The 15,996-nt window shown below is 34.8% G+C and overlaps 1 protein-coding gene across 9 annotated transcripts in view; it reads right to left on the minus strand.

The window, feature by feature from the left end:
• NF1 (neurofibromin 1) overlaps window positions 1–15,996 on the minus strand; it is a 274,304-nt gene that overhangs the window by 123,340 nt on the left and 134,968 nt on the right. For 7 of the 9 annotated variants that reach the window (XM_049114227.1, XM_025476457.2, XM_049114226.1 and 4 more), the window contains 2 exons: window positions 11,417–11,552; window positions 932–994 (listed from right to left, as the gene is read on the minus strand). In XM_049114227.1, the coding sequence (XP_048970184.1) occupies window positions 932–994; window positions 11,417–11,552 (199 nt within the window). The remainder of the gene's footprint in view (window positions 1–931; window positions 995–11,416; window positions 11,553–15,996) is intronic. The other 2 variants (XM_025476459.2, XM_049114228.1) reach the window with 1 other exon arrangement.

The raw sequence follows: 15,996 nt of genomic DNA on the forward strand, positions 1-15,996 counted from the left end.
ACCTCCATGACTCCTAAAGGTCTTTTTTTTTTCTTTTTTTTTTTTTAACATTTTTCTCTAAAATCATTTGTATTATATGAACAAAGATGATACTCAGCCTGGTAAGTCACAGTGATAGTGACAAATTCAAAATGAATGCATATTTGGGCCAAATTCCACTCATGGGGAAGAAAATAATTATGACTACCATAATTTTCTTCCTTTTAATTAGGGCAAGTTCACAGAAATAGGCAATACAGTCTTACTATGTTTGCAAAATGAGGTGTTTTTCTAAAAATATGGATTCACTGAGTTTTCCTTTATTTCAAAATACTATACTCTCAGTCTCAATAGTTTAATGATGACTTTCTCTAAGGTAAAAGGTTTACCGTTAGGATTTTTATAATCTAAGTACAAACATCTAGATTCTGGCTGAGACTGTCTAGATAAAAATATAAGGAGTAAAAAATGAAACTTTTAGGTAAGATTTAGAAAGTGACACACTTTCCCACCATATACTTTTTTCTCCCTCCATATACTTCTAATACTAAAGGAAAAACTTTCACCTCTATGAAAAGAAACCACTCACATTACCTGCAACAAGAAGCAAGAATGAAGAGAGTCAGCATTTCCTAAGGCCTTGAAATTAAGTTTCTTTTGCATTCATTTGTAATTTTAAACAGAACAATAATAAAATTAGACCAGGGATGTCCAATGCAACAAATATCCCCAAAATGCCTTTGGGATAAATCAAACCAAAGGAACACAGAGAATGTTTTGATGTAACTTAATTCCAGGGTTAATTGAAATGAAAGCTATTTTGTGCCAGAATTAGTAGAATGATTTTACAGTGAAGGTCAAATAGGCTTAAGTGAAGATGTTCTTAACAAACAGCAAAAGATTTTTGTTTTGCTTTGAAAGAAACAGCTAATAAAAAGTTCTCCAAACTTACTGATTTTTTGTTTTCCTTTTTTTCTTTTACTGTAGCTTTATTCAGTAGGGAGTGGCAAGTTGCCTACAGAACAGAGATGAGCACAAACAAGTCACAGCACCAACTACATACAGCAACAAAAACAATGTTGGCTTGTACATAAAATTACATGATCAAATGTAACACAAATGGAATCAACAAAAAATTAGAAATCAACTGAATTTTGAGGGATGAATCTATTTCTGGATTTTAATTTTTATCACATTTTCAAGCCAAAGCACTAAATAAACAGCAAGAAATGTTGAGACAATCATATCTACTATTTCTGGCTATAAATCACAGAAAAGTTCTCCCCAAGTAAATTTGAGGATATTTAATATTTACATTTCAGTTAATTCCTAGCTTTTGATAAATTTCATAAGATATTTCATTACAAGTAGATCACACACTAAACACACTTCTATGTGTCTACATAATTTTTCTTGATAAATACTTCTCTGTGTATCCTTCAATTGACTTAAAGTTCTTTTATCAATAGCCGGCATTTAATTTAGACCTAATGATTTAAAAAATAAACGTTAATTGGCTAAATAAAATGGTAAAATTCACATTAGAGATTCTGAATTAAAAATCTCTTTAAGAAAGATTCTCTTAAAATTTCACTTATTTCTCTGTTTGCAGGCTACTTCCTGAAAAAGTTCTAATCAGAGAGGTTAAAAGCTCTGCAACATTTGGAAGGAGAATGTTATCAGCTTAACTAGAAATAAGCATTAATATTAAAGAAGAAACTGCAGAGAAAATTATAGAATAAAACTGTAAGCCCACTTAACATTTTTTCACATATCTGACTACAGAATATATCAAGAAACAAAGCACCAAAAAGGAAAAACAAAAACAAAACCACACAGATATATTGGCTTCATCTCTTAGGGCTCCTTCTAGGCCAAAGAATTCTTTTATTTTTATTTATTTATTTTAAAATTAGGCTCCACATCCAGCATGGAACTTAACATGGGGCTTGAACTCACAACCCTGAGATCAATACCTAAGTTGAGATCGAGTCAAACGCTTAACCGAGTGGGCCACCCAGGCACCCCTAGGCCAAAGAGTTCTTTTAAAATTAAGACTCTTGGTTGGAGTAGACTAGGCCCAACAACTTTTTTTAATATCTTTAAAACCATTTAAATCCACCATAGATGGCATTTTATTCCAGGAATTTGGGGCATTCAACACCATAACTTAAGTTACTCTGACATTTATTCATCCATCCAAGGAATTATTGCACATCTAACATGCTAGATACCATTCTAGGCATCAGAAACTAGCAGCAAAACAAGACAACACAGTTCTTTTCTCATGGGGCTTTGGTTCAAACTTTAGACTATATACAAAAGTACTAGTAACCAAATAGATCACTAAAATGCAGTTTCATGCAACTTTTTCCAATTATGGTATATAATTATCATTTATAGCCTTAAAAATTGGTGTAAACTACTTCCACTTGGAGAAGCAGATTTACTGGGAAAAATGACATTTACTTAGAATCATAATATTTAGCTTTTTCTCAGAATTCTCTCACCATAAGTTAAGAGAATATCCATTCTGGGAATTATTTTCTCATTATAGGTAACTCCTGCTTTTCAAAAGTTCGCTTTCAACAAAAGACCTAAATTAGTACCTATTTCTGCTAACTGAAAGGAATCCAAAGAGGCTTTGGCTTTTACAGGAAAAATAGCTAAAAGCGAATATTGTAATCAGCGTTTGTTTTGTAGTGAGCCATTACAGAGGCAGCGCACACCCCCCAAACAGCGAGGGGCTGCCAACTTCCTTCCCCAGGAGCCAACACTCAGCACCAAGTTGCCACAGCTTTCAACTTGTCTATGAGCATCTGTGCTTCATCTCAATTTATTTTGTGTATCCATTAGCAAGATGTGCCCTAAGTTATCAGAAAAGCCTAAGAGTTTGTAAGAGTGTTACACTTGGCGTAAAACTGGATGTAATTAAGGATTTCAACTCTGGTGAATGAAAACAGACACTGTGTGTGCATTAAACTTCCCTGCATCCACCCTTCATACCATTTACTCACAGAGAGGAACAATCTTGAAAGTTGCTGAAGTTACTAACTGGTTCTGCCAGTAGTAAAATGGTCTCTTTTAGTCAGCATCCAGTTATGGATGCAATGAAAAGTCTATTGCTTGAGTGGACTTCTGGGTGAACAAAGCATGGTATTCCATTAAGTTATCTTACACTTCAGGAGAAATCAAATTTTTTAGTAAGCTGAAACAGAAAGTACCGAACAATGATTATCTAAGTGTTACAAAAGTATGATTTAAAGGTAGTCATGGGTGGTTTGATCGGTGTTGAGGCAAAGGCAGCTTCATAGCTCAATGGTTATTGGAGAGAGTGTTTCAGCTGATATGGAAGCTGCTGAAAAGTTCCCAGAAGAATTGGTGAAAATAAATAATTATAGTAGGTAGTTATTCATTTAAACAAGTGTATAAAAAAACAAACAAACAAGTGTTAAACTTCAATTTCTTATTAGAAAAACTGCTGAGCAAGACATTTACTTCAACAGAATTAAAGTAGGCTAAGGGACACAAGGCATCAAAGGACAAGTTTACCCTAAGGCCTACCATTAACACTACTGGTGGGGATCCCTGGGTGGTGCAGCGGTTTGGCACCTGCCTTTGGCCCAGGGCGCGATCCTGGAGATCCGGGATCGAATCCCACATCAGGCTCCCGGTGCATGGAGCCTGCTTCTCCCTCTGCCTATGTCTCCGCCTCTCTCTCTTTCTCTCTCTGTGACTATCATAAATAAATAAAAATAAAAAAATAAAAAACACTACTGGTGATGCTGTCTTTTTTTTTTTTTTTTTTTTTTTTTTTGGTGATGCTGTCCTTAAGCTTCTACTAGTGCACCATTCAGAAAATCCAAGGGCACTTAAAGGCATTGATAAGAATATACTTCTTGTGTTTCATTTGCATCCAAGCAGCTGGATATCCAAATGATTTTTTTTTCTGAGTACATTAGTCCTTTTGTTGACAATACTGTAAAGAAAATAATCTTGATAACAGGTATCTTCTGATTGCTGAAACTGTGCTGTTCTTCAACCTGGCATTACTGAGCACAGCAATAACATTCTTATTGTGTTCTTCCTGCCAAATATGATGTTGTTGATACAACCATGTGTCCTAGGCCTAATAGCTACCATTAAGGCTTACTATACTGCAAAATGTTATGCATCTTTCTGTGAGTGCCATTGACAGAGAAGCCAACTCCAAAACATCTTTACAAGGGATCTGGAAACACTACAATACAAAATTGGCAGCTGCCAACGTTGGAGATGCTCTTGATAGGGTAACAAACAGTCTGGATGAGAAATGGTGCTTAGAGGACTGTCTCGAAGCAGAGAACAATTTTAAAGGCTTTAAACCAACAACAGTAAATATGGTTTGGCTAAGGAGGCTCAGTTTGTAAAACCTGATGAAGATGATGTTGATGGTTTTGGCATCCCATGGCCAAGAACTGACAGGTAAAGAGCTGATGCAATTGCAAGAGAAAAGAACAATCAACACTGAACACAACAGTGAACGGCCTGAAAGTGAAGTTTTCCAGAAACTGAATGTGAAGCACCTGAGTGAGATTTTTGCTAAGATGTACGGTGCTACAGTGATTGCAGAAAAGTATGGCTTTAATTTTAAAAGGGTATACAGGTTTAGGGACAGGTTTATAGAATGTTTTGAGTGCCTACAAAAATCTGTAGTATAGAAAAATGCAAGAGGCTAAGCAGTTGAGCATAATGTCATACTTCAAGCCTTCCACATCAGCCACATTAGCCACAGCAGATGATGAACCTTGATCTTTGACATCAAGGCAGGCAGAAGGTGTAGAGACATGAATGACCTGTCTGCATGGATGGATTTAGACAATGATGAGACATTAATAGAGGACACTCTTTCTCTCAATCCTACACGCTATACTTCTGCACCTCCCACCACCCCAACCTCCAACACCCCAGCCTAACACACCCCTTCTGGTGTGCTTGCTGTCATCCCAATTCTGGTAAGTGAAGCGACCCCATACATAAATTATTTGTACTTTATACAGCTGTGTATTTGTCATATTATTCTTGTTTTTACTATATGTTAATGTTATTTTAGGTTTTATGTGTCATTTGGTATGATGTGGTTGGTTATTCTGGGGGTCTGGGAACACTAAAAAATTTTTCCATATAAATTAATGGTAACTGCTTCTCTTTATGACACTTTGGCTTACAAAAGCTTTCACAGTAACACTCTACTTTGGGATAGTAGAGAAAACCTGTATTCTTTTCCTTCAATGGGGAGGAAAAGTAGAAATAAATACATGAAAAAAATGTCTTAATTATAAATCTGACACATGTTCACAGTTGGCTATCCCTATATAATCTAAACCTAGTCCACTATGTAAGGGGGCATACAAAGTAAGAGATCTGGCTAAAGCATGATTCAAAAAAGGCTTAACAGTCAAAAACATGAACTCAAGAAAAAGGAGCTAACACTCAGAGAAGTTTATTAGCTAGCAATATCCTCACTCAGCTTTCAAAATTTTCCAAGTCCCAAAGCAGGAGCCATATTTACTCGAGGAAACAATCAACTACTTATCCCTCCCAGCAGAACACAGAAGTACAAAGGTACCATTATGTTATTGCCAAAGTCAAAAGAGCAAGAAAAAGCCAGAAGAAAGATGAATAAAAGAGCAAACTAAGGAGAAAACTACATTTGGTAGGAGACTCAAAGAGTAACTTGAGACCAAAGCTTTTTTTCTTTCTTTTAATTAGGAAATGTAAAATCCCTGTTATCAGTCACTTATTAAAAAACAAAATCATATTTGTAAATAATATTGCACAATTTTGCTCTATAGTACTCTACATCCCAACGTTTCCCCAGTACTTCAAAATAATGCAGACACACATTTAGATATATTCTTAAAGAAAATAATTGTATGTAAAATATTTAGTAAGATAATTAAGGTCTGTTATAACACAGGATATTTTATTATAGAGTGCTTTAAAAAAGCATAACACATAGTGTTTAATAAGCCACAAATGACCATCTTATTACTCAATTTTCTGATTTATTTTAACTACATCCCTCCCTTCCTATGAAAACTGGCAAGAATCTTGTTTTACTTGGGAGGAGTGGATGGGAGAATTCTATTCCTTCATTAAATATTTCCTAAATACAAATAAATGCCAAGCCCTGTTCCATTTACCTTATTAGAATCATGGTCTCAAAATGAACTCCAAGTTTGCTGATGATACAAAACAAAAATTTTTTTTCCCTTTAAGATGACAACCACATGAATTTCTACTAAAATCTACTAAGTCATGTAATCAGGCAGTCAGTAACCATTCACTTTTAAATCAAGACAAAGTCACATGAATTTCTACTAAAATCTACTAAGTCATGTAATCAGGCAGTCAGTAACCATTCACTTTTAAATCAAGTCAAAGCCACTGCCATTTCAGAAATCCACTTGACCACCTTCCTTCAATTTCCTCTGCCTCCAATCTCCACCTCCAGTAACCTCAAGTCTGATCTCTTTTTTCCATGACTTCAGTTTTGTCGGTCTCTTTAAGATTCTACATATAAGTGACACCATATAGTTATTGTCTCTGACTTAATTTTACTTAGCATAATGCCTCCGAGGGCCATGTGCACTGTCAAAAAATGGTAAATTTCCTCATTTTGTATGGCTGAATAATATTCCATTGTGCATATACCCACAGTTCTTTTAATCCATTCATCTGTTGATGGATACTCGGGTTGTTTCCATGTCTTGGCTATTCTAAGTAATACTGTTATGAACATGAGGGTGAAGATTATCTTTTCAAGTTAGTATTTTCATTTCCTTTGGATATATTCCTGGAAGTGGAATTGCTGAATGATATGGTAGTTTAATTTTGAATTTTTTGAGAATTTTCCATACTGTTTTCCATATTAGCTATACCAACTTACAATTGTACCAATAGTGCATAAGGGTTCCCATTTTTCTCTATCCATGAATTTGTTATCTCTAGTCTTTTCGATGATGGTCATTCTAACAGGTATTGAGGTGCTATCTCACTGTGGTTTTATTTTTTTTAATTATTTTTTTTTTAAGATTTTATTTATTTATTCATGACAGAGAGAGACAGACAGGCAGGCAGAGGGAGAAGCAGGCTCCATGCAAGGAGTCCGACGTGGGACTCAATCCTGGGTCTCCAGGATCACACCCTGGGCTGAAGGCAGCGCTAAACCACTGGGCCACCGGGGCTGCCCCTCACTGAGGTTTTAATCTGCATTTCCCCAATGACTAGTGATATTGAACATCTTTCCATGTACCTTTTGGCCTGTTATGTAACTTCTTTGGAAAAATATCTATTCAAAAGTATCTGCTGCTCATTTTTAATTTATTTTTGCTATTGAAAATTGTGTTTTTAATATATTTTAAATATTCCTTATTAGATATATAATTCACAAATATTTTTTTCCCACTCCATAGATTGTCTCTTCACATTATATGATGTGCCTGCTGTACAGAAGCTTTCTAGTTTAATGTAGTCCCATCTGCTTATTTTTTAGTTTGTTGTACTCTAGGTGTCACCTCCAAAAAACCATTACCAAGCCTCATGCCAAGAAGCTTTATTCCTATGCTTTCTTCTAGTAGTTTCATGTTTTCAAATTCTACATTTAAATCTTTAATCCATTTTTAGTTAATTTGTATGAGTGGTATATGACGGTTTTTTACATGTGAATATTCAGTGATTTAAGCACCATTTATTGAAAAGACTATCTTTTCTCCATTGAGTATTCTTGGATCGCTTGTCAAATATTAGTTGACTATATATGCTTAGCTTTACTTCTGGGCTCTTGATTCTGTTCTACTGGTGAATCTATTTTTATGCCAGTACATACTGTTCTGATGGCTACAGCTTTAAATCAGGAAGTGTGGTGCCTCCTTCATTCTTCTTAGGACTGCTTTGGCTATGTAAGGTCTTTTGTGGTTCCATTAAAATGTTAGGAGTATTTTTTCTATTTGTGTAAAAAATGCCATTGGAAACTTAATAGGGACTGCACTGAATCTATAGATTACTTTGGTAGTATTATATCTAAATAATTAGTTCTTCCAATCCATGAACACAGGATACCTTTTCCATTTATCTGTTTTCTTCAATTTTTTCATCATTGTCATAGTTTCCAGCATAAAGATCTTTCACCTCCTTAATTTATTCCTAAGCCTTTTATTGTTTTGATGCTATTATAAATGAGATTGATTTTTTTTTTACAAATTTCACTGTTAGTATATAGAAATGCTACTGATTTTTGTATGTTAACTATGTAGACTGCAACTTTACTGAGTTCACTGATTAGTTCTGTTTTTTGTTTGTCTTTGAGACTTCCTATATACAAAATTATGTCATCTGCAAGTAGAGACAATTTTACTTATTCCTTTCCAATTCTGATACTTTTTCTCTCCTGACTGCTCTAGCTAGCACTTCTAGTATTATGCTGAATAGGAGTGGTAAGAGTAGATTTCCTTGTCTTGTTCTTGATCTTAGAGGAATGCTTTCAACCTTTCACCACTGTGTGGTTGTCATTTATGGCCTTTATTATGTTGACATATTATTTCCATGCCTAATTTATTAAGAATTTTTATCATGAATGGATATTAAATTTTGTTAAGTGCTTTTTCTGCATTGAGATGATCATATGATTCTTTTCTTCATTGTATTAATGTGATGTATCACATTGATTGGTTTGCATATGTTGCATATGTTCAACCATCCTTGCACCAAAGGATAAATCCCACTTGACCATGGTGCATGATCATTTTAATATACTGCTGAATTCAGTATGCTAGTAATTTATTGATAATTTTTACAGCTATAATCATCAATGATATTGGCCTGTAGTTTTCTTTTCTAGCAATGTCCTTTTCTGGTTTTGGTATCGGGTTAATGCTGGCCTCATAAAATGAGTTTAGACCATTCTTTTCTCTTCAGCTTTTTGTTAAGACTTTGAGAAGGACTGGTGCTCATTCTTCTGTAAATGTTTGGTAAACATCACCAGTTAAGCCAACTGGTCCTGGGCTTTTCTTTGTTGGGAGAATTTTGTAATAATTGGTCTATTCAGAGTTTCTACTTCTTCCTCAATCTTGGTAAGTTGTCTATGTTTCTAAGAATTTTCCCATTTCTTCTAGGTTGTCTAGTTTGTTGACACACATAGTTGTTCATACTAGCCTCTTATAACCCTTTAAATTTCTGTGGTATCAGTTGTGAGATCTCCTTTTTCATTTCTAATTTTGTTGATTTAGGTCCTTCCTCTCTTTGGTTAGTCTAGCTAAAGGTTTGTTAATTTTATTTATTTTTCAAAGAACCAACTCTTAGCTTGGTTAATCTTTTCTACTGTTACTCTGTAGTTATTTCTATTTCATTTATTTCTGCTCTAATCTTTATAACTTCCTTTCTTCTGCTAACTTTGAGCTCAGTTTGTTCTTTTTCTAATTCCTTAAGGCAAAGAGGCTGCTTATTTGGATCTTTCCCACTCCTTAACAGAGTTGTTTATTGGTATGAACTTCCCTCTTAACTGCTTTTTGCTGCATCCTACATGTTCTGGATGTTGTGTTCCCATTTTCATTTATCAAGAAACTTTTTTATTTCCCCTTTAATTTCTTCTTTGATCCATTAATTGTTCAGGGTAGTAATTCATCTCCATGTGTTCACTTCTTTTCCAGTTTTCCTCATATAATTGATTTCCTCATGTAATCACCACTGTGGTCAGAGAAGAAGACACTTGGTATGATTTCAATCTTCTTGAATGTGTTAAGACTTATTTTGTGGCCTAAGATACAGCCTATCCTAGAAAACATATTGTGTGCTTGAGAAGAATGTATATTCTGCTGTTGTTGAGCAGAAAGTTCTATATCTGTCTGTTAGGTCCATCTGGTCTGTATCTGTTCAAATCTGCTGTTTCGGTTGTCTGGATTATCTATCCATTGTTGACAGTGGGGTATTAAAGTCCCCAATTAATTCTATATTACTATTTACTTCTCCTTTTAGATCTGTTAGTTTTTGCTTTGTATATTTAGGTACTCCAATGTTGGGCACATAAATACTTAGAACTATTATATCTTCTTGGTGTATTAACCTCCTTTATTGTTATATTATGACCTTCTTTGTCTCTTTTCACCATTTTTAGTTTAAAGTCTATTTGGTCTGAAATAAGTATAAGTATAAGAGTAGTTACTCTTGCTTTTTTTGGGGGGGGGGGTTATTTGCTTAAAATGACTTTTTTCATCCCTTCACTTCCACTCTATATGTGTCTTTAAGGCTACCATGAATCTTTTGTAGGCAGCATATTATTGGATCTTGGTTTTTTTTTTTTTTTTTTTAATCCATTCAGCCATTCTATGTCTTTCAACTGGGAAAACTTAATCCACTTACATTTACAGTAATCATTTGATAGTAAAGGATTTACTATTGCTGTTTTGTTAACTGTTTTCAGGTTGTAAGTTTTTGGGTTTTTTTTTAATAGAGCAGAAACATTTTTATAAATAGCAATGGGGGAACAATTCACATAGAGCAGCCTGAAACAGCTAAAATGGTGATTTCACCGATCTTGCTAATGTCTCTAAGCAACTGAAGCCCTGTGCTAAAAAAACAAATGGCTGGGGATGACTCTGCAAAGAAAAAGACACAAAGGCAAGGGTTTTGGTGAAAGCATAAATTCTTTCCCCTGTACCCACCCCTGTCCCAAACTCCAGACTCAGAGCCACTAATGTTTCTTACAAAATCTATTTTAAACAGGCTAATATAGATCTACACTAATTCCCCCTGGAATGATTAAATCATCCCTGAACTACATATGCAATTCAAAATCACAGTGAACCATAAAAAGAACACAGACCGAATTTCTTCAGTAAGTAGGGGATGACTGTGGACATCTGAACTCAGAAGCATTACTTGCAGTGCTAGTGCTAAAAATTCTAATAATTTTATCTGAATGATGATGCATATATTTTAGAAGTAGCATTCTATATAAAATAAACAGATTAGTTTGTCCTAGAAAAACCTGACCAAAAAAATTACATCTTTAAGAAGACATCAAAATTATAGATCAAGCATTTCAATAGTATAAAAAGCAAGGACCAGTAGACCTGCCTCATATGTGAAAAACTCTGTGCGTAGTTTAGGCAAAAGATAACAAAAAAATTCCATAATATATCTAATTTCAACCATGTCAATTATACCCAATAGACTCGCTCCCAATGCAAGGAAAATTAAATATTTTTAGTACTCCCTTAAAATACTTCAATCTGTCTCCTAAACAATATTTAAGTTTTTTCAAAGCCAATTCCAAAAATTTTGAATGTATTGACTCAGTATTTTTAACCACCCACTATCAGCAGCTAAATCCCTCCTCGGTAAAGCATTTTTACTTCAGCTTTGGATTAATAACGGTACTCTCTAACCTTAAACATACCTGGTATAAACAGTGGCACACACTTCGAAGCTGAGGGGGGAATTCTGAGGAGGAACTGATGATGGCATGGAAGAACTTTTCAGTCATCTGAAGAAGGTTCCGTTGGTTTTCCTCAAGGCTCTCTGACTGTTCTAATCTGCAAAAAAATTTTTAAAAAGAGAGAGAGAGAGAGAGAGAAAAGAGAGAGAAGGTAAAATCCATTTAAAATAAACAGACAAAAGTACTCTTTAAAAGAGACTTTCAGCCAAATGCAATGTTTTGACTTTGCTGGGATCTTGATTTGAATAAAACAACTGCAAAAAGGCAATTCTGAGAGCTGTGTCTAAGAATTCTTATCCCCTTATATTCTCACAAATCTGGTATATACTCAGCTCAGTACCATCTTCTCCATTCTGGATATGTCTGCCTGCAGAAAAGATGTATTCTGGTTTGCTCTCTCCACCTCCATGGTAGAAAGCTTCCCATGAGGCAAGTCTGTAGTCATCCAGTTGTGCAAGGGCTGGGGTCTAATTCAAGGTGAAGTATTAGCAAGCGTATTTGCCCACAGGATCAAAAGCCACATACTCGAAGCATTGTTATCAGAAAAAAAAGTGATAGCTGATTCCTGAGTGCTTCTCTCCCACCCCTTCTCCTTTCATTCTTTTGGTTTAGAATTGCGCAAGGAAGAGGAATATTATTTATTAGGCATCCTTGCCCCCAAAAAACCCACGTGTCAAGCCACTTTAAAAAATATACATGTGCATATTTCATTGGATCTAATGCACAGAGAACACATAAAAGAATGACAGGTGGTAAAGACTTATAGTTAGAAAACTCTGTACTTTATCTTGTAGTCAGTATAGTTAGAAAACTCTGTACTTTATCTTGTAGTCAATATTATTTATTAGGCATCCCTGCCCCCAAAAAACCCATGTGTCAAGCCACTTTAAAAATATACAACATGTGCATATTTCATTGGATCTAATGCACAGAGAACACATGAAAGAATGACAGGTAGTAATCGCTTATAGTTAGAAAACTCTGTACTTTATCTTGTAGTCAGAGAACAACTGATGTTCTAAGAAGGAAAGTAACAAAAAGACTTGGGTTTCACAATAATTCCAACAGCAAATGACCTGAAAAATGGAAAAGACAATGTTGGGGCAATTACTGGGAAGTTGCAGCAAAAGTCAATGGGATCACCATTTACAACTATTACCAAAAAGAATAAAATACCTAGAAAAATACTTAGCCAAAGTCGTGAAAGACCTATACACTCCTAAAATGATAAGACACTGATGAAAGAAACTGAAGCCAACACAAACTAAAAGAAAGATATACCATTCTCATGGATTAGAAGATTATTATTAAAATGTGTATACTACCCAAAGCAATCTACAGATTCAATGCAGTCCCTGTCAAAATACCAAGTGTTTTTCACCAAACTGGAACAAGTAATTCTAAAATTTATATGGAACCACAAAAGACCTCAAAGAGACTAAACGATCTTGAGAAAGAAGAAAAAAACCAGAAGTATCACAATCCTGGATATGAAGATATACAAAACCATAGTAAATCACCCCAGTATGGTACAGGCAAAAAAACAGTCACACAGATCAGTGGAACAGCAAAAAGAGCCCAGAAATAAACCTATACCTATATTGTCAACCTATGACAAAGTAGGCAAGAGTATACAACAAGGAAAAGACTGTCTTTTCAATAAATGATGTTGAGTAATTGGACATCTACATGCCAAAACAATGAAAACTGGACCCTTTCTTATAGCATATGCAAAAACAAATTCCAAACAGATTAAACACCTAAATATGAAACCTGAAACCATAAAATTCCTAAAAGAAAACATAGCCAGTGATCTCTTGGACATCAGCCTTAAAACTTATTTATGGATATGTCTCTACAGGCAAGGGAAACAAAAGCAAAAATAAACTATCAAGACTACACCAAAACAAAAAGCTTTTGCACAGCAAGGAAATCACCAATAAAACAATAAAACAATAAAAACAAAATAGCAACCTACTGAATTGGAGAGGATATTTGCAAATGATATGTCTGATAAAGGGTTACTATCCAAAATATATAAGCAAGTCATACAACTCAATACCAAAATACCCAAATAATCTGATTTAAAAATGGGCAGAGGACCTGAAAAGACATTTTTCCAAAGAAGAAATAAAGGTGGTCAAAAGACACAGGAAAAAATGCTGAACATCACTAATCATCAGGGAAATGCAAATCAAAACCAAAATGAGGTATGACCGTAAGCTAGTCAGAATGGTTAATATCAAAAATAAAAATAAAAAATAAGTATTGGTGAGGATGTGGAGAAAAGGAACACTTAGAACACTTATGCACTGTCGGTGGGAATGTAAATTGGTGCAATTATTGTGGAAAACATTATGGAGGTTCCTCAAAAAATTAAAAATAGAAACACCATATGATCCAGTAATTCTATTAGTTGGTATTTACCAAAGAAAATGAAAACACTAATTGAAAAGATACACGCACCCCTATGTTCACTACGTAGCCAAGATATGGAAGCAACTCAAATGTCCACTGACAGATGAACAGGTAAAGAAGATGTGTTTCACACACACATACATACACACAGCAATATTACTCATCTATTAAAAAAGAATGAAATCTTGCCATCTGCAACAACATGCATGGACCCAGAAGTTATTATGCTAAGTGAAATAAGTCAGTAAAAGGCAAATACTCTATGACATCACTCATATATCGAATCTAAAAAGTAAAATAGCGGTGTGCATGGGTGGTGCAGTTGGTTAAGCAATCAACTCTTGGTTTCAATTCAGGTCATGATCTCAGGGTCATTAGATCAAGCCACATGTCAGGATCATGCTCAGCTGAGTCTGCTTCATATTCTCTCTCTCCCCCTCTGCCCCTTTTGCTCGTGCCGCGTTTTCTCTCAAATAAATCTTTAAGAAAACAAATGAACCAAAAAAAAAAAAATCACATTTTTAAATACAGATTAGAAACTGGTGGTTGCCAGAGGAGAGGTGGCTGAGAGGATGGGTGACACAGGTGAAGATCAGGATTAAATGGTACAAACTTCCAGTTACAAAATAAATAAATCATGGAAATGAAAATGGAAAGTACAGCATAGGGGATATAGTCAATAATGTTCTAACAACGTTGCATGGTAACAGGTGATGATTTCACTTATGAAGAGCACTGAGTAATATACAGAATTGTGAAACCAAATTACTGTACACCTGAAAATAATATGTCATTACTTAATAATTTTAAAAACTTATTGAGAAAACAAAGTCAATCTGATCAACACAGTACTGACTGAATAATGATACAGCCAAATTTATGAAATATTACACAGCAGGTAAAAAAATAAGATTAATCTTTCTATATTGACATAGAAAGATCTATGACATAGAGCGAAGTTAAGAAAATTAAGTTGTAAAACCAGGTATTATTCGAAGGATACAAACAACATGATTTGAAGGAACATATGTACCCCCAATGTTTACAAGAGCAATATCCACAATAGCCAAAATATGGAAAGCACCCAGATGTCTTGATGAATGGATAAAGAAGATGTGGTATGTATGGGTATGTGATAAACACAATGGAATATTACTCAGCCATCAAAAAGAATGAAATCTTGCCATTTATAATGACATGGATGGAACTAGAAAGTATTATGCTGAGCAAAATATGTCAGTCAGAGAAAGACAAATACCGTATGATTTCACTCCTTTGTGGAATTCAAGAAACAACACAGATGAGGGACGCCTTGGGTGCTCAGTGGTTGAGTGTCTGCCTTCAGCCCAGGGCATGATCCTGGGGTCCTGGGATGGAGTCCTGCATTGGGCTCCCTGCAGGGAGCCTGCTTCTCTCTCTGCCTATGTCTCTGCCTCTCTCTCTGTCTCTCTCAGGAATAAATAAAATCTTTAAAAAAAAAAACAAACAAAACAGATGCACATAGAGGAAGGTAAGGAAAATAAAATAAGACAAAAACAGGAGGGCAAACCATAAGAGATTTAACTGCAGGAAACAAACTTAGGGTTGCTGGAGGGGGAGATGGATGGGGGATAGGGCAATTGGGTGATGGGCATTAAGGAGGGCACTTGAAGTAATGAGCACCTGATGTTGTATGCAACTGATGAATCATTAAATTCTACCTCTGAAACTAATAATATACTGTATATTAAGTTGAATAAAAATAAAAATGCATAAAGTTGCAAAACCATGTATACAATGTTTACATTTATATTAAGCATTTACATTATATCTATAGTTTTTATAACTTAGCTCTATGTCATAGATCTATGTTGACATAGAAAGATTAATCTTATTCCTTTTACCTGCTATGTAATATTTCATAAGTGTGGCTATATTATAATTTGCATATGCAAATGCACCAAAAAAAGGCAAAGAATAGACTACATTAGTAACAGTGCTATGTCCCTAGAGGTGGCTGTCAAAGATACCTGTAAATTTTTAGAGAAAAATTTGTGTGCAACTTTTATAATTACAGACTAATTTTAAGAATCAAGAGGAGGAATTGTGAGAGCCTGTTCACATCCAGGGTAGTGGAAAAGTGA

Source organism: Canis lupus, chromosome 9 (genome assembly GCF_003254725.2).
Source record: "Canis lupus dingo isolate Sandy chromosome 9, ASM325472v2, whole genome shotgun sequence".
Taxonomy (NCBI): Eukaryota; Metazoa; Chordata; class Mammalia; order Carnivora; family Canidae; genus Canis; species Canis lupus.